Source organism: Phytophthora infestans, genomic scaffold (genome assembly GCF_000142945.1).
Source record: "Phytophthora infestans T30-4 supercont1.16 genomic scaffold, whole genome shotgun sequence".
Lineage (NCBI taxonomy): Eukaryota > Oomycota > Peronosporomycetes > Peronosporales > Peronosporaceae > Phytophthora > Phytophthora infestans.
This window is the reverse complement of record NW_003303743.1, coordinates 208,373-230,733: the sequence shown is the minus strand read 5'-3', so window position 1 is coordinate 230,733 and position 22,361 is coordinate 208,373. Positions and strand designations below refer to the sequence as shown.

Genomic DNA, 22,361 nt, shown 5'->3' with positions numbered 1-22,361 from the left:
TCGCCTTCCTTCCCTTCATACGGCTTTACCTTCAGCCGTATGGCTTCGGGTGAGGCGGGATTGCTCCCGCCGCCGGAGCCTGCAGGTTCTACCCGCACATGCGCGATGAGGCCCTGCTCGTACGCGTCGAATGCATTGACGCGCTCGAGCTGCTCAGCCGGTGTTGATACCATCAGGCTCTGCAGGGCCTCCATCCCGAAGATGCCTGCCATCTTCCGAACCGACTCGAACTGAGAGTCGTTCATATGGGAGAAGTCGTTCCTATCCATGGCAACGAACTTCGGAGGTTCAGGTAGTCTACCCGCGATGGCGTGGATTGACTACAAGTGCTACCAAGTGTGACGGGGTCACACAGCACCTTGCGCTAGAGGAAGTTATCTTCCGAGAGTATACAAACTCTCAGTGAACGGCAGTTCACAGGTCCCCTCTTTAATTAAAGAGAGCGAAGTGACCTAAATAAGGTAGATTGTAAACTGAGTATATTTATAGGTAGGTTAAGTTTGTGGTTAATACAAACTATCAGTTACCTATAGAAATGCAATGTCATTTAACCAATGGTTGGTTTTGAATGACCTTGGTACCTTGTACCAAATATCCCGGAGTATGACATGTCATACTCCTGAAGTGTGAAGTGTCACACTTCATGTAACCAGGGTACACTTAGTGCTACGTACCCCGTTACAGTTTCCACGCTACGCAAACATCCTGCGTCCCGCCAAGACGGAACCAAACCAAGTCAAGCTTCCCTTCAAGTCCACCAGAGGAGTGTAACCAGCCCCATCGATGGGTACACAAGGTGAGCCCTCAGCAATCCCACGGTTATCAGAGGGCCCCCTCTGTCAGTCCGTAGTCCGGGGCACGGTGTGTGAGAATGGATCGTAAGTTTTGCGAGAGCCACTCCACTACAGTTCCTTCACTATACTGTCAGCAGGACTACTACGCTTATCGCTGATACGCAGGGTCTTGTAGCCGCTAAATATTCTCAGCCGTTGACTTTCAATACCTTCAACTGCCACATCGACGATATGCATTCCAACAGATATCTCCAGCTCGTCACTCGTCAACGCCATCTTATCCAGAATACTCTCAGCAAGTGCAATTCTAGTTGATTTCGCTTGAACCCACTTGTCTTGGCTATACATGCTGCAACAGCTCGTGGTCTATTTTTATGATGTGCATGAAGCAGTCGTCGTCTCTCTCAGCTGCACTTTGGGCCATTCTTTTATTGCTTGCCTGTCCCAACAATAGTATTAAATATTTCTTTATTTTTTCATTCATAAATATTTGAAATATATAGCTGCTGCCGACATTGACTACATGTACTGACCCCTACAAGGGTCGGCAGCTATTCAACGAGTTTTTTTTTACTATACCGGTACTTTTTGCTAAATTAGTACCGTATCCGTACTTACGCCGAAACCCACCCTACATGTATCCGTCAACAAGTTACGAAAATGATGCGCTCCGTGACCGCCGCTATCTGCCGACCCGCAGCTCTGCGCCGTAACTACCCCGCCGCTTCCTCCACCAAGCATTTCAGCACTGATTCTTCCTCTTCGTCCTCTCCAACCTACAACGCCGAGTCGTCTGCGCGCACCCTCAAGCTGCTGGAACGGCGCAAGGTTTCAACACTTGATATTGGCATCTTCAAGCGCAAGAAGAAACCAATCACGATGGTCACGGCCTACGACTACCCGTCGGCAGTGCACGTGGATCTAGCGGGCTTTGACATTCTGCTGGTTGGAGATTCTCTGGGAATGGTGGAACTGGTACGAACAACAGGGTAGTCGGGGATATGACTCTCACTGACGCTGAGTTTGCTACTGATAGGGAATGGATACAACATTGCCGGTGACTTTGGACGATATGATCCACCACACGCAGGCTGTCAAGCGGTGGGTAGCTTAGATATTGGCAGCTTTTGAGAGATATTGAATCGAGTTACGTGAAATGTATTTAATGATAGTGGCGCCACCCGCCCACTCGTAATCACAGATATGCCGTTCGGCACGTGTGAAGGAACGTCGTTTGAAGCGTTGAAGAATGCCCAGCGTCTGATGAAGGAAGAGACTGCACTCGTCGACATTAAATTGATGCTAGAAGGGTGGTGGTGACGTTTTATTGCTGTATAATAACAGGAAGGAGGAGCGGATTGCGTGAAGATCGAGGGAGGCAAAGAACGTGCTGAAACAAGTACAAAATACGCTTTGGTCCGTGGTGTGTACAGTGTCTTTGAGGTTAACCGAGGTCTGTTGCGCCACAGTTAAAACGATCGTTGATGGAGGCATTGCCGTGATGGGACACATTGGGCTTCGGCCACAGCACATAAGTGTTCTGGGAGGGTTCCGCGCCCAGGGCCGCACGGGTGAGCTCGTCCAGGCATTTCAAGCTCTATATAACCGAATATAGGTCTGTTCACTAACGGTATATTCGGCTTTTGATTCTCTCCCTGTGTAGCTGCTCAAGCTCGAATGATCATCGAAGACGCTTTGGCTGTGCAGAAGGCTGGTGCCTTTGCTGTTGTGCTGGAGTGTATCCCATCGGCCGTTTCCAAGGCTGTGACGGAGCTGCTGAAGATTCCGACGATCGGTATCGGTGCTGGTCCCGAGACGGATGGCCAAGTGCTGGTCTTTCATGATCTCCTGGGGATGCTCCAGCATCCGCATCACGCTCAGTTCGTCCCCAAGTTTTGCAAGCGATACGCTGACGTTGGCGAACAGATCCGCATCGGCCTGGAGAATTATCGTGACGACGTGGAGAGCGGCCGTTTCTCGAGCGAGGCCTACTCTCCATATAAGGTATGAGCGTGTCAAACCTGGGAGGAGATTCGTCTCTATGTTGTAGGACAACTAACATTTGTGTGTTCTGACATAATAGATGTCGAAAGACGAGACCCAGAAGCTGCACGATATGCTGGCTGACGAGTACAGTCAGAAGGACGACGATGGACAAGAAGACATGGCTTTCTCGGAGGTCACGAAAGTCTACTAACACATAGTAAGAGTGCAAGTTACAGAGAGCATGCAGTCTATTTGCGAGGATCATTTAGAAATGCAAAGCTATCTGGGAACGGAGGGTCATCGTCGTCGCTGTCAGCTTCGCTCTCGTTTTCAGCCGAAGGGACAAGAGCTGAGTTACATTGTGGGAGCACTCGGCATTCTCCCGTTTCAACACACTCGTAGAAATGACAACCCGCTTGGAAGCGTGGCTTCCACGTCTTGTGTTTCTCCAGTGCTGCCATCGCTGCTTTGCTCCTTTTCCAGCTTATGGTGGTAAAGCCGTTGGCTGTCCTGGCCGTATTCATCTTCTCTAGCCTTCTGAGAGGCATCTTCAGGCCTTCCTGTTGCTGCTGGGCCATCTTTTGAGCTTGTTTGCGTGTGAGGAACATGGGATCAGGTGATCTCTGTTCGGAGTTGTCCAGGTAAGTCATACGAGCCGCGTACATCATGGACTGCGTCTGCTGCTCTTCCTCACTCGTGCCAGCTTTTGCTACAGCGAGTGTCAAGAGTGGTGTCAATGGCTTCGCCTCGTTGGACATTTTGCGTGTTGCCACGGAATGGTCTTTTATGATAATTTTGTATTTCAAACCAATTTATTGGTTATTCATAGATTCTTTGGTCTGATACCGATTACCTTCAACGCCTCTCACTGAGAGTCTCACATTGCGACTGTGCAGCGACGAAGCTCACTTAAACTACGTAGTAGTGAATTGTATGTTGGTTGGCTGAAGCGGGTTCATCGAGAACAACAGCTCCTGAGCAGGAAGTACTAGCTGCTGCGCTGGCACCTCGTCGATGCCGGTTGCCATTCTCTTTCCGTCTCACGAGTTTCAGATTAATTCTCTGCAAAGGAATCACGCAGTGCAAACACTATTATACAACCCGATTGGTCGCTCTAGTTTTTGTTTTGGGTCTGGTCGGTGTTGTGCCCTTCTTCGCGTCGGTGCTGCTGTACAAGCGAACGTTTATATCCATCGCTGCTCGCTCTCGAATAGAATGGTATTTTCTCTAATGGTTTAAAAATGGAAGCCTCGTTTAAATTACTACAATATTATACTGGGAAGACGCGTAGTCTTTTTAAAGATCCTAGCAAAACGTAAATATGCAGCGAAGTCGATGCCGTGCCCCAAAGTTTCGCCCTGCTTCACTGAAGCCTTCCACGAAGCTCCAGGATGCGGGCAGCTTCTGCATCTCATGCGGCTCCCGCAACGCTGTCGTCTTTCGACAAAGCAATGACAACCAGAAACTCATCAAGTGCCAAAACTGTGGTGTTATCTCACCTGACTTCTGTCAATCCAAACCGGGGCCAGGAGTTCGTGAGGATTTTTCACCTCTTAACAAGGAACGAGCACAGGGTAAAAAGCCACGCCAAAGACCTCCTGGTGTATTTATCTGAAGTTCGTAGTTGTTTAATAATCTACAGAGATGGCCGACCAGATTCTAGATGCATTCACGCACCAGCACACGAGACAGAAGCTGCAACGAGCACTTGCAGTTGGTACGAAAGCTTAAAGGTTGCAGCGTTTGCCGTCCAACTGAGCTAACAACTGAAGTGGCTTGTATTTAATGAGCAGCTCATGGGGATGTGGGGCTTATTTGTCATGTTAGTGTCCTCAAATGCTGCACTGAGACACCTACTGTAGTCTGACAATTCTATTTAACCTCGCAGAAATACCTTCCCGTCGCGATTGAGATATTCGCTCACGTCGTTTCTCTCTATGGGTTTTCTGAGAGCATTGAAGGTGTAATGGAAAGTGTCCGAGTCATGCAAACGCAGGCCAAAGATGACGAACAACTCGTGCAAAATCTCATCGCTATCCGGAAACTTCTCACACCGACGGGGAATTGGATCCAAGAAGACAAAGAAGCTGAAAAAGATGATGAGCATCGTAGACAACTGGAACAGCAAGCGCTTCTACAAAAGGCAGAAGAAGAACATCGTAAGGAATTTCTATTTCAGGAGAATGCGAAGAAGGCTCGGCTACTGGCGAAGAAAATTGCCTTGGGACTTGATCCATCCGTTGAACGTCCTCCTCTTCTTGTTGCATTTCCGCCGCCTGTTGTAGCTGCCACTGAGAACGCGTCTCTGGATCTTCGAGTCAACGCGAAATTCGTGAAGAAGTTTCAGTGGTTTTTCAATGGCCATCCAATTGAAACGGAGGAATTCGTATCTGGCATCAATCGATGCACACTCGTAATCTTAAAACTCACGAAACGTGTGACTGGAGAGTATTATTGCACGTGCGAAAACGAAGAGGGAACAGTCAGCTCCCCCACTTGCAGGGTGTCCCTCGCAGTCTTGAAACTATCGCGCATAGGAACAAAAGCCCTTGGTAACTCGGCGACGTCTCCCATGCACTTGTGCGATAAAAGTATGGTGCTGACATGCGTCGGCAGCACACTCAACTTGTACGAGGCGAAATCCCTCACTCCAGTTAAAGCTTTCCCGGCACTTCCGACGGCTATGGAAGCTCTTGCATGGGAACCACAAACAGAAAGGGTCGCAGTATTCTCGGCTTCAATCCAGCGGGAAGACCAGACTAAAGTGTACTTTTACTCACTTGTACGCACTGATGGAGGCAACAGCAACGCAGCTGTCCCAACTAGTACCAACCGTCGACGCAACCGCAGCAATTTTGGTATATCCAAGCGCAAGGTGCCATCCATTAAGAATTCACTCACGTTTCAGCTGGTGGATGTCCAATCTGTCGACGTAGTGGCAGATGTCCATGCCGCAGAATTCGTTAACAACGGGAAGATGTTGCTAGTGACAGACATGATGCATCAAGTCGCGCTGTACGATCTCGCACTTTCCTTCACCTGTAAGAAGACTTATCTGTTTGGCAGCGATGTGGTTTGTCACGTAGCGGTTAGTCCAAAAGCTCCAATGCTCTTCGCTCTGGCTTTCCGCAACAAACCGTTCATCAAACTTTACAGCAGCAGCACCACCGACAAGAAGACCGGACAACCAGAGATATTAGAGCACCGCATCGACTTCAAGTTCCCCGCGCATCGAGCATCATTCGATTCATCAGGTTTTTTCTTGGCTGTGGCCGAAAGTGGGTTTATGAAGTCGTGGATCTCCATCGTCAATGTCATTACGAAGAAACCTTCGAACAAGCGCTTCAAAGCACACGCAGGCAGAGTCTCTGGACTGCAGTGGACAACAACTTCTTGGTTGCTGGTTTCCAGCAGTTATGACGGGTACATCAAGGTGTGGGATCCTGCAGCGATGACCAATCTTTTGAGTGTTCACGTTGAGATGTACGGAATTCATTCAATGCTGTTGATGGAGGGACCTGTTCTGATCACGTTGGGATACAACAACTGTCGTCTTCAGAGTCGATCCATTTTACAATTGGCCGAGCTGGAGGCATCGCGCCTGGAGGAAATGCACAAACAAGCAGCAAACATTCAGAAGATCTGGAAAGGCAAAAGGACGCGTCAACTCATAGCCAAGTACATCAGAGGGTCCGAGAAGTGACCCCGCAAAAATAGACCTCCTCCTCTGTGTTTTGTTTGTCCAGCGTCAAGGTGGCTCGGTTTTTTTTAACCAAAACTAAATACCGATAAAACTACATGTACTTCTCTACTGTTAATCAGTTTTTTATTCAGGTCCCTGATTGGATGAAAAAATATTTGGCAAACAGTACGAAAAGTTGCGCTGGTCTATAAGAATTTTTTTTGTTGAAGATCTTTAAAGGCCATGGCGTGCTAATCAAGTGGATAACTGGTGGCAACAATTACCATCGGTATATGGCGGCGAAGGATAAAGTGGTAAAACAAAGCAAACTTTGGCGGGCGAAGTCGTAGAGGCCATATCGGCCAGTGGTGTGAAGACTGCTCGTGCTCCCAAAGATGTCATGAATAAGATATCAGGGTTAGAAACTAGTTTTCGAGTAGCCTCTGACTGGCTGAGCAACACAGGCCAGGGTGTCGAGAACGAAGCTGGCCTACGAGCCGCCATCCTGCACAGGTGTCCTAGTTTCTATAAGCTGCATCCCATAATGGATGATAGCCCAAGTACTCAAGCACCCTCTTCTCCTCAACACTGACCAGGGATTTTCCTACAGTGATCACGGCAGTGAGAGCTCATCTGACGGCGTAACGACATCAAAACTCGGAAGACGTCCGTCAGCTGACGCAAGGAGCAACGGAGCGTAGCTCTCGTTCGCTGGGCGAAATATCTACTTCTGATACAGGAGCAGCTACGCCTTCGGGTACGGGTACTATCTCGTGCGCGAGGCAGATAAATCGTCAATCGGGTTAGCGCCCGGTTAGTGGGCTTCGCTCAATTGCTACCACAAAACCGAAACCCCAACGAGTGTCTCTTGTGGATCATTAAGTGCTAGTATCACTAAAAGAAGCACAACTTGTTCAGCAAAAAGAAATCGAGTTGGTAAAAATAAATATTCAGCGGCAGGAATTACAGTTCCGCCAGCACCAATCGGAGAAGAAAGAGCAAGAAGCGGAGGCCCGAGCTTAATACAAATACGGTGAAGCCCTAGGAAGAAGCGGAGCATTGACGCACTCAGCGTCTGGTGACTCTTCTTCTTCGAGAGAAAAAAACTTAAAGCTGAAGGTGTTCCTCAAGATGAAATCGACGCGGTTCTTCCACTCGCCCATGTTGCTCCGCTTGGCCCCGGACCTCCAGTAGGTACGCCAAAAGCTGGTTGCATCGCTCCTCCCCTCCAGCGTCAGTAGCGATTGCCATGTTCAACTCGCCAAACTCATCAAGATTGTTCGAGGACGCACCGCACCGTTGGATGTCATCTTCCCACTCCTCAGGAACTGGTTGCGCAATGAGCCAATTGTGTAAAATGCACGTGTAACATACATATCGAATGATTCTGCGTAAGTGTCGCCGCTTAGCCAATTGAGACCGAATGCCATTCAGATATTGAAACCTCGTATTAAGCAGCCCAATGCAATGCTCTGATTTAATCCTGGCAGTAGCCAGTTGGCTGTTAAAATAGGCGTGAGCATAATTCATCGTTCCTCCTGCTGGCTTCTTTAAAGCGAGGACCATCACACATGAAGCCTGGAAGGCTGAGTCTCCAAGAAGGTATTCTTTGTTGCAGAAGAAAGCTTGCTGGTTCTGGTTTGGTGGGCTATATCTCCAAACTCTATTGTCGTGATCTGACCCCGGCCATCCCACAACAAATTGACGTACCCTGACCACATCATCGCAGACGATAAGAGCAATTACTGCGTAAAATCCCTTTCTCGAATAGTATGCTTCACCTTTATTTGATGGCTTAAATTTAAGGCGCAACAGCATATGCCAATCCCAACCCCATAATTACGGAATATGCGTCGCGAGATTTGACAACGCTCAAGCTCGTCTGGCAACGCAACTGTGCTAGCGCCTTATGTCCAAAACGCGTCCGACGCACGCTGCAGGTAGTCTCCGATAGCCCCTTCACCGATACCAAGAAACTGTGCCTGCTTTGACCATGTGTTGTCGTTGCCAAATGCACCGAGGCATTTCAACAGCACGAGCATGTGTATCTCCAGTCCACCGCGAAATGGGCAGTTGCCCGAAGATACCATAGCCGGGTGGTCTCTTACCAGGGCGACGAGTCTGAAGAATGCCTCGCGCTCCAGCCGAAAGTGGTTCAAAAACTCCGTCGAATTTAGCTCTGTAGTATCGTAGATCAATTGTTTCCAACAATTGTTACGACGACGGTACGATGACAGTCGGTCAAAGTATCGCGAGCCCAGTACTCGCTCGTATGCAGCAGCATGCAGGATGTCTAGCTCATCTTCACGTGAATCTTCATCGTCATACAAGTAGCGAAGTCTGGCTGCCTCCTCTCTGACTTGAAGAACAATCTTTAGCTTTCGCAAAGCGACTTGACGAGCGCTTGGATGCGGCATCTTGGAAAAAATATTTAACTAGCTGCTACAGCAACCGAGGGGGGGGCAATAGTCCACCTGTTTGATTGGCTAATAATGTTTTAGTCATAATGTCGCTAAAAAAATATTTTTAGCTGCTGCGAACATTAGCAACCCCTATTAGGGGTTGTGAGTTTTTTTTAAAACGTAATCACCTATTGGATACCGGTAATTGCGCCCCTAATTGAGGGGTACCGGTTTCAGACGGTAAGTACCCATAAACCGGTAGACAAACCGGTCCAACACGACCCCGCGATGATTACGGTACGTTGATTACGCTATCGATGATTAGACGAGTAGGATGATTGGACGAGTGTTGGTGATTGGATGCACCAATTGATTGGATGACCTAGGTAGTGAGGACAGTGTAAGCTCCGATAAATCAACCACTTCGAAATCTTTTTTCTTCCCCTCAAGTGTCTTGGCTTCGGTCTACTCCCCGAGTGGTGACTCTTCCCTTCGCTCCTTACAAGCCAACGTTGCCTAAAACCCGTGATCTCTATCAGGTTATTAGCCCAGGTAACATGTCCTCTGCGCAAGACGTTTCAACTAAAGTCTCAATCGACAAGATCAACAGTGACAACTAGCCGCTACATGCGTGGTGTGTGTTTGACCAAGTCAGTATGGCATGTCGTGAACCGAGAGACGACTCCAAGCTTCACGGACCCTCGTGCGAAGGACGAGTATGTCAAGTTGAGCAACCTCGCGTTCGGATTGATGCTGCTCCACATGGATGCGTACTACCACCACGTGGTCGACAACTGCGAGGAAGCGTGGACCGCGTGGGCGCGCTTGAAGACGTCGTACGTTGGATCGCAGAAGGCAAGTCGTATTTACCTAAAGCGACAGCTCTTCAGCATGGAGATGTCTGAAGGCGCGAACGTGTTGCATCACTGCAATGAAGTTCTCAACATCAGCACCAAGCTTAGTAGCATCGGCGCCAAGATGGAGGTCGAGGACGTTGCGATCTGCTTGTTGCGCAGTCTCCCCAAGAGCGACGAGAACGTCGTGCTACACCTAGAGATGAGTACTGCTGAGCTGAAGACGCAAGACGTTGTGAAGGTGCTCACGAACGAGCATATCAAGCGATAAGGCGAGAAGACCTCTGCGGTCAAGACTGAAGACGCGGCGAAGGCGTTCAGTGCCGAGCGGGAGTCTCGCCAGTTTACTTACTGCGGGAAATTGGGGCACGTGATTAAGAAGTGCTGGACCAAGCAGATGGATGAGAATCGAGGAGGCCGACGCGGCGGCAACAGTCGTGGACGCGGGGCCAACAATGTCCAGTTGCGAAACGACGACTACGCCCACGGCTATGATCGCGTGGCGTTTGCGGTTTCGTTGGAATGTGGAGTTTGGACGGGCAAGAGTATATCCGGGCTGTGGGCAATCGACAGCGGTGCGACACACCATGTATGCAATGACAAGATTAAGTTTGTCATGCTGAACGAACGAGATGAAGGCGAGCTGAAGGTCGCTGATGGCTCTAACGTTGCTATTAAGGGCGTGGGGACCATCATCGAGCGTGTGGTTCTGCCCAACGGCGATGAGCGCGAGATCGAGATCAACAACACGCTCTTCGTGCCGAAGATGAAGAAGAACTTGCTACCGGTGCCGCAGATCAACAAAAGCGGCAAATTTCAAGTGGTGTTCGACGGTGAAACCATGCACGTTGTGCGCAAGGATTCGAAGGAAGTGGTGGCTACAGCAGATCTCGTGGGCGGTCTTTACTGGCTGCGCACAGCACTATGCTCGGTAAGCGCAGTGACTTCGAAGTCGAGCGTAGACTTGCACGCGCGCATGGGCCATGCTCCTATCGACGTGCTACGCAAGATGGTCAACAACGGCATGATCAAGGATGCCAAGGCACCTTTGAAGTCAAGTGGGGAAAGTGTCTGCCGCGGGTGTCAGCGAGGGAAAATGGTCCAGAAGCCGTTCCCCAGTAACCGCGACAAACGCAGCTACGACACGTTTGAGTTGCTTCATTTCGACATCTGCGGCACCATGGAAGAAGAATCGTTGGGTGGGAGCAAGTACTTGCTGCTCATCGTTGACGAAGCCAGTGAATGCATGAAGGGTTCTGCTTACGAGCCAAGCCGGACGCTGAAGAATGCCTCAAGAGCTATACCACGAAGATACAGACGCAATTCGGCAAGTGGGTCAAGTTCGTACGCCATGACGGAACTCGTGAGTTCGCGACAAACGCACTCAAGGTGTTCTACGAAGATCGAGGCATCGAACAGCAGACCACAGTTCCGTATGCGCACCTGACGAACGGCACTGCAGAACGAGCTATCAGGACTATCGTCACGATTGGTCGCAGCATGTTGCACCATGCAAGTTGGAGAAGTGTTTCTGGGGCGAAGCGGCGATGGCCGCTATCTACGCTAAGAACCGCCTACCGTCACCCAAGATCGAAAACAAGACTCCATTTGAGATCGCGTACAAGTCCAAGCCAAGTGTGAAGCACATGCGTGTGTTTGTTTGCCGGACGTACTTTTTAACGCCGAGGGAAAAGAGACTCAAGTGGGATCCCAAGGCTCGAGAAGGGTTGTTCATGGGCTATGAAGAAGTGTCAAAGGCGTATCGAGTTTATGACATCGAGGCGGGGTAGGCGGTGATCAGTCGCAATGTCAATTTCGACGAATCAAACTTTGGGTTTTCGACGGCTAGCCCAAGCGACGACGACGCAGATTCTGATTTAGACCTCGACTATCTCATCATCAACGATACCGAAACCGCGGGACCAACGGAATTCAAGCAGGCGGGGAAACGCAAGTCCCGCACAAGTAACGTTCACAGCATGACTAAGAGATCGCGCGCTGCACAGCAGGCTGCCGGTTTGGAAGAAGCTAGAGCTCTAGAAACCTCGTTTGAGCGTCAAACAAAGCGCCGACCAGGTGTGCGAACTGGCTGTGATGTGGCCAATGAAGAAGAAGAAGACGTCGAGGATCAAGACGACAATGACGCAACTCCGCCTGTATTTTGGCCAGCATGTGTCAACGTAGTGGTAGCTGGTGTTTTAGCTGAGCCAGCAACGTTCCAAGAAGCGGTGAATGGGCCTGATCAAGTGCATTGGCGCAAGGCCATCCGTGCCGAACTTAAGTCGATGCGACTTCGCGGTGTGGTTCGAGCTGCCAAGTTACCGAGCGGTCAACGGGCCATCGGTACGAAGTGGGTGTTTAAGATCAAACGCAAAGCGAATGGTTCAATCGAGAAGTACAAGGCGCGCCTTGTGGCGAAAGGCTTCAAGCTGAAGTATGGCATTGACTACACGGAAACGTTCTCGCCCGTGGTGAAGTATGTGACTCTGCGCATGATCATTGCTTTGGTTGTGTACCTCGGCTGACCCCTGGACCAGCTGGACGTGGTGACAACATTCCTGTATGGCATAATGGAGGAGGTGATTTTCTACATGGTGCCAGAAGGTGTCAAAATTGATGATGAGTTCGACTGCCTGGAGCTGGTGAAGGCGATCTACGGTCTCAAGCAAGTATCGCGCGTGTGGAACTAGACCTTCGACGACTACGTGTGCTCCATCGGCTTTTAAGTTTCAGCATACGACCCGTGTCTCTACATCAAGACTTTGGATGGTCACTGTGTGCTTCTGCTGGTACACGTAGACGTCGTTTTGGTGACTGGTAGCTCGGCCGAGCTAATTGCAACCACCATAAGCGATCTAAAGAAGCGCTTCGAGATGACCGACAGTGACAAGTGTGCGCTCGTACTGAAAATCGATATGGTGTACAACGCTGACGGGAGCGTGACGATGTGCCAGCGCCGATATGTCGACGACATCCTTAAGCGTTTTGGTATGGATGAGTGCAAGGTGGTGATGAGTCCAGCTGATTTGAGCTTTCGACTAGTCCCAAGCAGTGCATCGACCAAGGTGAACGCTCCGTTCCGCGAGGCTGTAGGCGCACTCATGCACTTGATGACCGCGACACAACCGGACATTGCCTTTGCCGTGGGATACGTTTCTCGCTTCATGGAGAACCCACAAGTCGAGCACTGGGCTGCTGTGAAGCGCATCTTTCGCTATCTACAAGAAACTAAGTCGCATGGAATCTGCTTCAAGCCTGGTGACAAAGTGGATTTCCGCGGGTACTCTGACGCAGATTGAGCTGGTGGCCACTCCGATCGCAAGTCAACTTCGGGCTACACGCTTCTTTTGATGAGCGCACCCGTGAGTTGGGGGAGCAAAAAGCAGTCAAGTGTGTCGCTGTCAACAAGCGAGGCAGAAAACATCGCGCTAAGTTTAGCTATTCAAGAAGCCAAGTGGGTTCACCGCCTACTTTGCGAGATTTTGACGACAGCAGGGAAATCGGGACCAGAGCTCAAGATCCTCGAAGACAACCAGTCATGCATCAAGATGACCAAGAGCCCAGTGAACCATGGTCGGGCCAAGCACATCGACATCAAGTACCATCACATTCGTGATGAGGTCAAGCGCGGTGAGGTCAAGCTGGAGTACTGCGAGACCTCTGTGACGCTGGCGGACATCATGACGAAGACGCTTCCGGGGCCACGTCACAAGGACCTTACGACGGCGCTAGGAGTCAACGCGTGTTCGCATTTGAGGGGGCGTATTGAGGGGTACCGGTTTCAGACGGTAAGTACCCATAAACCGGTAATTAAACCGGTCCAATACGATCTTGTGATGATTACGGTACGTTGATAACGCTATCGATGATTAGACGAGTAGGATGATTGGACGAGTGTTGGTGATTGGATGCACCAATTGATTGGATGACCTAGGTAGTGAGGACATTGTAAGCTCCAATAAATCAATCGCTTCGGTCTTCCTTCTTCCCCTCTAGTGTCTTCGCTCCGGTCTACTTCCCGAGTGGTGACTCTTCCCTTCGCTCCTTACAAGCCAACGTTGCCTAAAACCCGTGACCTCTATCACCCCTCCCAAAAAAAATCTCATATATATCTATATATATATAAAATTAACAATAATTCGCTCTTGGGGCTGTTTTTTTTTCGGGAGCCGTGTTTTTGGCGTTTGATTACTGATTTCACCGTGTTTGTAAGAACCTAGCTGTACCCTGTATCCAGAGAGCCCTTGTATCCCAAGTGTACCCTGTTGTCCAATTGCCGTATTTGTCGGATCGAATGAGACCTATGGCTCAAGTAAGACATCGAATATGTAACGGGGTACGTAGCCCTAAGTGTACCATAGTTACATGAAGTGTGACACGTCATACTTCGGGATATTTGGTACAAGGTACCAAGGTCGTCCAAAGCCAACCATTGGCTAACGACATTGCATTTCTATAGGTGACTTATACTTTGTTTTTAACTCAAGCTTCATCTACCTATAAATATACTCAGTTTACATTCTACCTTAAACTGGTCACTTCGCTTCCTTTCGATAAAAGGGGACCTGTGAGCTGCCGTTCACTGAGAGTTTGTATACTCTCGGAAGATAACTTCCTCAAGCGCAAGGTGCTGTGTGACCCGGTCACACTTGGTAGCACTTGTAGTCAATCCACCCCACCACGGGTAGACTACCTGAACCTCTCCGAAGTTCGTTGTTATGGATAGGAACGACTTCTCCCATATGAACGACCCACAGTTCGAGTCGGTTCGGAAGATGGCAGGTATCTTCGGGATGGAGGCCTGCAGAGCCTGGTGGTGTCAACACCGGCCGAACAGCTCAAGCGCGCCAATGCGTTCGACGCGTACGAGCAGTTCCTCATCGCGCATGTGCGAGAGAACCTGCAGGCTCCGGCGGCGGAAGCAAATCCGCCTCACCCGAAGCCAATACGGCTGCCGTATGAAGGGAAGGAAGGCGAAAACCTTCACTGCTGGGTCCGAGAAGCTGGGCTCGCGATGGACGCGGCTCTGATATCGACCGAGCCGCTTCGTGCTGCTTTTGCACTCTCCAACCTTAGCGGCTGTGCTAAGCGTTGGGTGTACACACGGGAAGCAAAATCCCCTGGATATTTCACATCTTGGGCGCAGCTGTGTGAACAGCTCCGAGCCGCGTTCCTCCCGGCGAACTACGAGTACCGCCAGCGTTCGCGTTTCCTCTCGTGTAAACAAGGGAGGCGTGAACTGCACGAGTAGGTGCAAGATATACGGGAGCTCACGGCGTCCCTAGTGGGAAACCCACTCAACGAACACATCAAGATGACTGTGTTCATGGACGGCCTTCGAGTGGCCCCGCACGCACTCAGCTGTTCCGGGTGCAGTCAAGCACCCTTGAAGAGGCAATTCAAGGGGCTCTTCAAGAAGCGTACAGCCATCGCCAGGGCGCGTACGCCGGCCTCAGCGTGGCCTGGGAGTTCCTTGTCGGCTCCCGGTCGAGCGGGCACCAACGGACCAGTTCTCATGGAACTCGGGTCCGCCGAACAGCGTGACTTCCGCTGCTTCGGCTGCGGGGAGATGGGCCACTTCAAGCGCGACTGTCCCGCGGAAAGACTCCGCAGACGGTCCTTCCCCCAAGCCCGTCCTCAAGGGTCGCTGGCAGAAGCCAGGATCCCGGGGACAGGGGAACGCCGGAAACCAGTAGGGGCGGGGCGCCCTACTGGGGAAAAACTAAGTCTTCGTGATGGGTGCGCGGGTGGCGCGTACCACGGGGACTTAGCCCCTGAGAGCCTTCGCACTCTCGAATCGGCGAAAAGCAGCGGCGGGTTGCTCGTAGTACACGGATGTGTACGGGGATACGATCATCCCTTTAGAATCTTGATCGATTCTGGGGCGTCGAAGAATTTCGCACGCCGCCAGACGGTTGCTCGCAACAGCAACAAGTTGTCCGATGCTTTGAGAGAAAGCAAGGGCAACGGGACGGTGTCAGTGCGACTGGCCGACGGGAAGGCCGCCCCTGTTCCCAACGCCCAAGTAAATGTGGCCGTCAAGTTTGAAGACTTTGACAGCCTCGAACAGTTTTCTGTTCTCGACATGGATCCCTACGATATGATCCTGGGTATTCCCTGACTCGAGAAGCACGAGCCCTGAATCGACTGGCGAGGCAAGCCAATTGGTGCCAGCCGCCCTGCGAAGTCCGACAGAGCATTGGTGAGTCATGTTCCCACCTCTGTCAGGACCTGGGGCGCCCGCAAGGGTTCCCAGGGTACCACAGCATCCGGCAGATGCTTGGGAGTCGTCGACGTATATGACGACTCCGATGATGTTTTGATGGTGGCAGCGCCCAGAGGAAGGCGCTGGCCAAGTGGGTAACTTAGGTCCACAGGCGGGTAACGTAGTTCCGCAGACAGCTGCATATGTCATGAACACCGAGAACAGCGTATTCAGAGTGGGTAACAGAGTTCTACACACGGTCGACCCGACCTTAACTGAAGAGGAAGACGTCGGACACGCTTCCTGTGTGGGTAACACAGTGCCACACGCGGTCGCCAGACCTTAACTGAAGCGGAAGGCGTTGAACACGCTTTCTGTGTGGGTAACACAGTGCCACACGCGGTCGCCCAGACCTTAACTGAAGAGGAAGGCGTCGGACACGCTTCCTGTGTGGGTAACACAGTACCCCACGAGGCCTCAAGTGCCTCGGATGTCGGTGCTTCTACATCCCCAGACGTGGGTAACAAAGTTCCACGCCACGGTCGCCGTCGACGACGCCGCCGCCGCCGAGAATCGACGTCGCTTGAAGCGACTCGGAGTCTAGGGCCCGGGCTCCTCCGACAAGGCCGGTGAAAGAGCGCTATCACATCTTCGATGGCAAAACCGGTTTACCCGTCAAGGCATCTGGTGTCCACTTGGAACCGTTGCCAGAGGTTGCAGAGATACTGAACCTCGAGGAAATGACGGTCGGGTCTTTCCTGGCCAACCTCAAGGCTGAAAAGGGTGCCGAGATGGTGCTCATGAGACCTGAGACCACTCAGGAGGATGCGAACCCCTCCTCTGTCTTGGACGAGAACGTCCTGGAAGACCTAAACAAGCAGCGTCAGACGCGCTTGGGTTCTGATATCCTTAAGAACCCCAAGGATCCGGTGTATCCTTTGGTGACCGAGTATGCGGACGTGGTGAACAAACACCCACCGACCCAACTCCCACCGGATCGAGGCGTATGGCATGAGATTGATCTCGTGCCCGGTACAAAGTATTATGTCACGAGGCAATGGCCTCTTCCGCGCGAACAGTGCGAGGTCATTGATGCCTTCTTCGCTGCGAAAGCTTAAGCTGGCATGGGGCGGGAGTCGAAGTCCCCGCACTCGACGCCAACTTTCTGCGTTCGGAAGCCGAACGGAAATTACCGTTTAGTTCATGCTTATAACAAGCTGAATAACGCGACGGTGCCGGCCCAAACACCAATCCCACGAAAGGATGAGTTGTTAAATAACATGGTCGGAAGCGTACTGTACAGTGCGCTGGATTTGGTAGACGGATACTACCAGATCCTGATGCGAGAGAGTGACATCCCGCTCACCGCGGTAAGCACTCCAAGCGGCATGCTTTGGGAGTGGCTCGTCATGCCGCAGGGTTTGTCTACCGCCCGGCGACGTTCAACCGCCTGGTGACGCAATTGTTCAGACCACTACGTGCCTTTGTACAGACGTACTTCGACGACATCTTCGTCCATAGCCGTGCCGACGGAGACAAGACGGCCATGGAGGTGCATCTGGGGCACCTCCGTCGAGTGTTGGACGTGATGCGAGCAACCAAACTCTACGCCAACACCGACAAGTGCGTCTTCGCGTCACCAGAGATTAAAGTTCTCGATTGCTTCGTAAGCAACAAGGGCGTCCGGGCTGACCCCAACAAGGCCAAGGCCATAGCAGCATGGCCGACGCCTCGATCCCAGAAGGATCTTCGAAAGTGGTTGGGCTTGGTTAACTACCTTCACAAGTACAGCGCAGGGCACGCGGGCTTCGCTAAGCCCTTGTCGGGTCTCCTTCAGAAGGACGTCGACTGGCACTGGGAGCAAGAACACCAGGATGACTTTGACAGCATCAATGTCAGTCTGCAAGCGGCCCCTGTCCTGACCCTGCCGGGCGAGACGAAGCCATTTAGCGTCGTCTGCGATGCCTTTGATTACGCCATCGGATGTGTGCTGCTGCAGGCCGACACGACTGGACATGAACGAGTCATCTCGTTTCAGTCCAAGCATCCCAAAGCCGCCGAGTAAAACTACCCTGTTCACGACAAGGAGCTCCTGGCAATGAAGTATGCCCTTGTGAAGTTCCGGGCTCACCTTCTGGGCTCACGGCTCTTCGTGATCTACACAGATCACGCATTCTTGAGGACGGCGACAAATTCGCCCCACCTCTCCCAACGGATGGCGAGGTGGCTGTCCTTCTTCGCACAACTTCCGCGTCGAATACAAGTCGGGCAAGCTCAAGGTGCTTGCGGACGCCCTCGCACGGCGTCCTGACTATGAGCTGGCCCACATCACATGGGTGACAGCGGATGTATATGATCGGATACGCATGGCGTATTGGGACGATGAGGCTGTCGCGCCTATCGTCAAGTTCCTCGCAGCAGGAACGAGCTCGAAGTCCGACTGGCTTTCGTCGCGACAGCGCTCCCGGCTCCACCGATATGAGTTGAAGGATGGCCTCCTCTATTACAGGGTGGAGCCCAGTGAACCTCCACGGGTGGTCGTACCCAACGACGAGGATCTGAAGTTCGATATCCTCGCGGAGGCGCACGACGCGCCTTCCAGCGGCCACTTGGGCCGCGAGAAGACCTTTCTGTCGGTCTCTCAGTCCTTCTGGTGGACCCACATGTATAAGTGGGTCGCCCGGTACGTTAAGACATGCGAAACATGTCAGCGGGTCAAACCCGCAGGGCACTCTTCGGCTCCACTACAGAGCCTGCCCGTACCGGCTGACTGTTGGAAGTCGATGAGTCTTGACTTCATCTTTGGGCTTCCCGCCGATGGATACGGCAACACCGATATTTTGGTGCTCTTGTGTCGGCTGAGCAAGATGGTACATCTTGCTCCGGCTCCCGTCACTGTTACGGGCGAACAATCCGCAAGGTTGTTCGTCGATGGCGTGTTCCGCTATCACGGTCTCCCGGAGACGATTGTCTCGGACCGAGACCCGCGGTTCACCGCTGCGTTTTGGAAAACGCTGTTCCCTTTACTGGGAAAAGGCGTCTGCAGATGTCCACTGCGGACCATCCACAGACAGACGGCCAGACCGAGCGCGTCAATCGAGTGCTCGAGGACACTCTGCGCAGTGTGTGCGCGACAGCACCACGTACGTGGTCGACGCAGCTTCCAGTTGTTTAGTTTGCGCTTAACAATGCGGTGCACACGTCCACGGGGTTCACATCGTTCTACTTGAACGGCTTTCGTCACCCCAGAGTGCCTCTCACTCTTCGAGGAGACACTGACTCCTCTATTCTAAGTGGGGGAGAGGCTCGGAAAGCCCTTTATTCCCAGGTCTCGGATGTGAGACCAGTTTCGCTGCGGAAACAAGTGGAATCCTTTATGGATACCAAGCTGAGCATTGTCAGCAGGGTCCGCGATGCCATGGCAGCGGCCCAAGATAAACAAATGGAGTACTCAGACAAACATGGAAGAGGAAACTTAAGTATATTTGAGGTTGGGGACTTAGTGTTGCTAGACACGAGGAACCTACCGCTAGACACTGTCAGCTCTGTCGGCAGCAACAAGCCGAAGCACCGCTTCATTAGACCATTTGCAGTCCTGGCCAGACATGGTGCGTCGTACACCATCGACCTGCCTACGTCAATGACGACGCACCCGACGTTCTATGTTGGACGTCTTAAGCGGTACTTTGATCCGCAGGGGGTTGCTGATTCGCAGACCCACCTTGACCCAGCTCCTCGAAGCGAGGGCCGGTCACAGACGTCGACGACGGTGTCGGAGCAGGCACCCAAGCCTCGGTCGGAACGGCAAGGCTGCGGTCAAGACCGTACGCCGGAGGGGCTCCGTACGAACGGACGCTGGAGCCATACGCCGAGTACGTTGAGAACACCGGGTACGCGCCATACGCGTACGTCTGGGAGTGCGCCGAAGGCGGCTCCGGACGTGGCAACAGAGCCTCGATCCGTCGGATCATGCGGAAGGCCTCGTCAAGATCAGGAGAAGAGGCCCGCCGGGCCCCCGCTGATGCAGGCTCGAGATCTCACGCTCCAACAGGTCCAGGCGGCCCGAAAGACGAGCGATCTCGCCCTGATTCCCGGCCTGGGCGGCAGCATCACCACCAGTCCCAAGGCCAAGTGCAATCTCAAGCACGAGGACGCGTTGATGGAGGCGGTCAACCCCAGGGTCCTGTGTCGGACCCGCGGCCGGAGCACTCGGACGAGAGTGGCGTTCGGGAGGCGCCGAGTACTCGTACTCGTACTCGTACGAGGGCACCTCCGCCCCTGCTTGACCGGAATGGAGAAGTCCACTTCCACGTGGAGCGGATCCTCCAGGAGCAACGGCGTCGCGGTAAGCGACAGCTGGAGGGGTTATGCCCACTCCGAGAACTCGTGGGAGCCGCTTGAACGGCTCCTGATTGACAGCCCGAAGGCTGTCACAATCTGGGAACAGAAGCGGCGGCAGCTTCATAAGTAGTCCGGGGCTTCTTGCCCGAACGGGGTACGGACGATGAATACATTCCGTACCCGCGCTCATCGTGAGCGCTGGAAGCCGCGCGCTTCAGGATGTCCCTTGACAGCATGCGCTTGCTGACCAAGTGGGCAAACCTCACGCGAAGCTCACGCTGGTCCAGGATGTGGGACAGCAGCTGATCGTCGCGGAGCTCCCGCAACTCCGAGGGTGAGTACTTGAGAGACTCCACCCAAGCCCAGAACATGTCCTCGCATGAGTTCCAGATGATGGGACAGTTCTCGAGCAGAACGCAGGGGTATCCCCAGAGAGGGTAGAGACCACCCCGGCTCTCGGGCTTCTTACGACAAGTCGTGAAGTCCTTAAGAGGGATACGTTGCGGCGCGAGAAGCATACACCGAACCGCCTCCAAGTTGTCAGCAAACAGCCGCTCCTTCTGAACAAGGGCACGTTCGTAAACGCCCTTAGAAGTGTGGCCGCCCATAAGGCCACGATGGGCGACGAGAAGCTCTAAGAAGCGGTCAGCCCCAGAGCTCTCCTCGGGAGGCCAATACCCTCTTGAGTTGATGGCAGCTACCTGGCTGACGGGTGCCACCACCGGCCCCCCACGCGCACGCGGGGCAGCTTGGAAGTCCTCCTGCTTCTGGTTGAGGTCGTTAGTGATCTCCAGGAATAGCATCCTCTTCCTCCCCCTTCTCGTCCTCTTCATCCGAGGAACCGAAGAGGTACCGATGGGAGTACCCAGTCTCCTTCTCCTCGCGGAGTGAAGACTTCGAAGCCGTACGCTTCTTAGAGGGCTTGGCCCCTTCAGCTTTAGCGATCTTAGCACGCGCAAGACCCTCCGCAAGCGAGAGACGTCGGCGAGGTTTATCTTCCTCGTCGTCGCCAGCTTTGGGAGTTTCCTTAGCCTTGGCGGCCGGGCTCTCAGAGCGCACAGACGTCCTGGGACTGTGATCACCGTGATCACTAGCGAGCGACTGCACGCTGTCGTCTTTGTGCTCGCCGGGCATGAGGCTGTGCCCTCCCGTAGAGCCCACAGGAGCCTTGTGCGTGCTCTCGGACTCGGCTTCGTCCTCACTACCAGAGTCGAGCTCATGTTCAGCGAACCGAGGGTTCGGACGATTGTCTGGGGAGGCCGATGGTGACGGGCTGCGGCGCTTGCTCGCACGCTTGCCCACAGCCGCGTCACCAGTTGAGCCGATCGCCTCGTTGCCTCCTGGAGTGCCGAGTCTTTGCCGTGAGGCTTAGTGCTCTTGGTTTGCGCCTTTCCGGCAGCGGCCCTGGAGCGTGTCTTCGCACCGCTCTTCGCAGTGCCACGGGGCATGATAACGGTCGATGTGGGGACCTAGAATTAGAGCGCACAGGCTGCTGCTCGAGGCTCTAACTGTGAAGTGAGCCTCCGCCGCGCTCGCGCGGCCAAGTCGATGTATTTCGACTTTGAGAATAAACGTTTGTGACGTACCCTTCTTCATTCTGATTGGTCGGTAAACCGAACCTAATTGGGGGAGGATGTAACGGGTACGTAGCCCTAAGTGTACCCTGGTTACATGAAGTGTGACACGTCATACTTCCAAATTTGGTACAAAGTACCAAGGTCGTCCGAGGCCAACCATTGGCTGATGACATTGGCTTTCTATAGGTGACTTATAGTTTGTATTTAAGTCAAGCTTAGCCTACCTATAAATATAGTCAGTTAATAACCTACCTAAAATTGGTCACTTCGCTCTCTTTCGGTAAAGGGGGACCTGTGAACTGGCGCTCACTGAGAGTTTGTAAATTCTCGGAAGCCAACTTCCTCTAGCGCAAGGTGCTGTCTGACTCCGTCACAGAATATGTCTCCTCTTCTGATGATTTGAAGAAACTCTCAAATTTATTAAATTGATCAAAACAAAAGTATGTATTAATGCCGTTGCTTGTCTATAACAGCATATTATTAAGGGTGAAGCAAATAAGCTCTAAATCTACCGTTTGTA

At 52.4% G+C, this 22,361-nt stretch overlaps 4 protein-coding genes across 4 annotated transcripts; 2 read left to right on the top strand and 2 right to left on the bottom strand.

The window, feature by feature from the left end:
• Positions 1-1,454: 1,454 nt before the first annotated feature.
• On the top strand, positions 1,455-2,991 carry PITG_08669 (3-methyl-2-oxobutanoate hydroxymethyltransferase; the record flags this gene model as incomplete). The annotated part of the gene is made up of 6 exons (XM_002902708.1): positions 1,455-1,769; positions 1,831-1,899; positions 2,139-2,217; positions 2,264-2,365; positions 2,458-2,798; positions 2,878-2,991. The coding sequence occupies 6 exons, from the start codon at positions 1,455-1,457 to the stop codon at positions 2,989-2,991; spliced, it is 1,020 nt and encodes a 339-aa protein (XP_002902754.1).
• Positions 2,992-3,028: 37 nt separating this feature from the next.
• On the bottom strand, positions 3,029-3,538 carry PITG_08668 (uncharacterized protein; the record flags this gene model as incomplete). The annotated part of the gene is made up of 2 exons (XM_002902707.1): positions 3,029-3,103; positions 3,152-3,538. 2 exons carry the CDS (start codon positions 3,536-3,538, stop codon positions 3,029-3,031), a joined length of 462 nt encoding a protein of 153 aa, XP_002902753.1.
• A 563-nt stretch (positions 3,539-4,101) lies between these two features.
• Positions 4,102-6,483, top strand: PITG_08667 (uncharacterized protein; the record flags this gene model as incomplete). The annotated part of the gene is made up of 4 exons (XM_002902706.1): positions 4,102-4,354; positions 4,423-4,497; positions 4,574-4,602; positions 4,669-6,483. The coding sequence occupies 4 exons, from the start codon at positions 4,102-4,104 to the stop codon at positions 6,481-6,483; spliced, it is 2,172 nt and encodes a 723-aa protein (XP_002902752.1).
• Positions 6,484-7,569: 1,086 nt separating this feature from the next.
• Positions 7,570-8,879, bottom strand: PITG_08666 (uncharacterized protein; the record flags this gene model as incomplete). Its single annotated transcript, XM_002902705.1, has 2 exons — positions 7,570-7,790; positions 8,396-8,879. 2 exons carry the CDS (start codon positions 8,877-8,879, stop codon positions 7,570-7,572), a joined length of 705 nt encoding a protein of 234 aa, XP_002902751.1.
• Between the last annotated feature and the right edge of the window lie 13,482 nt (positions 8,880-22,361).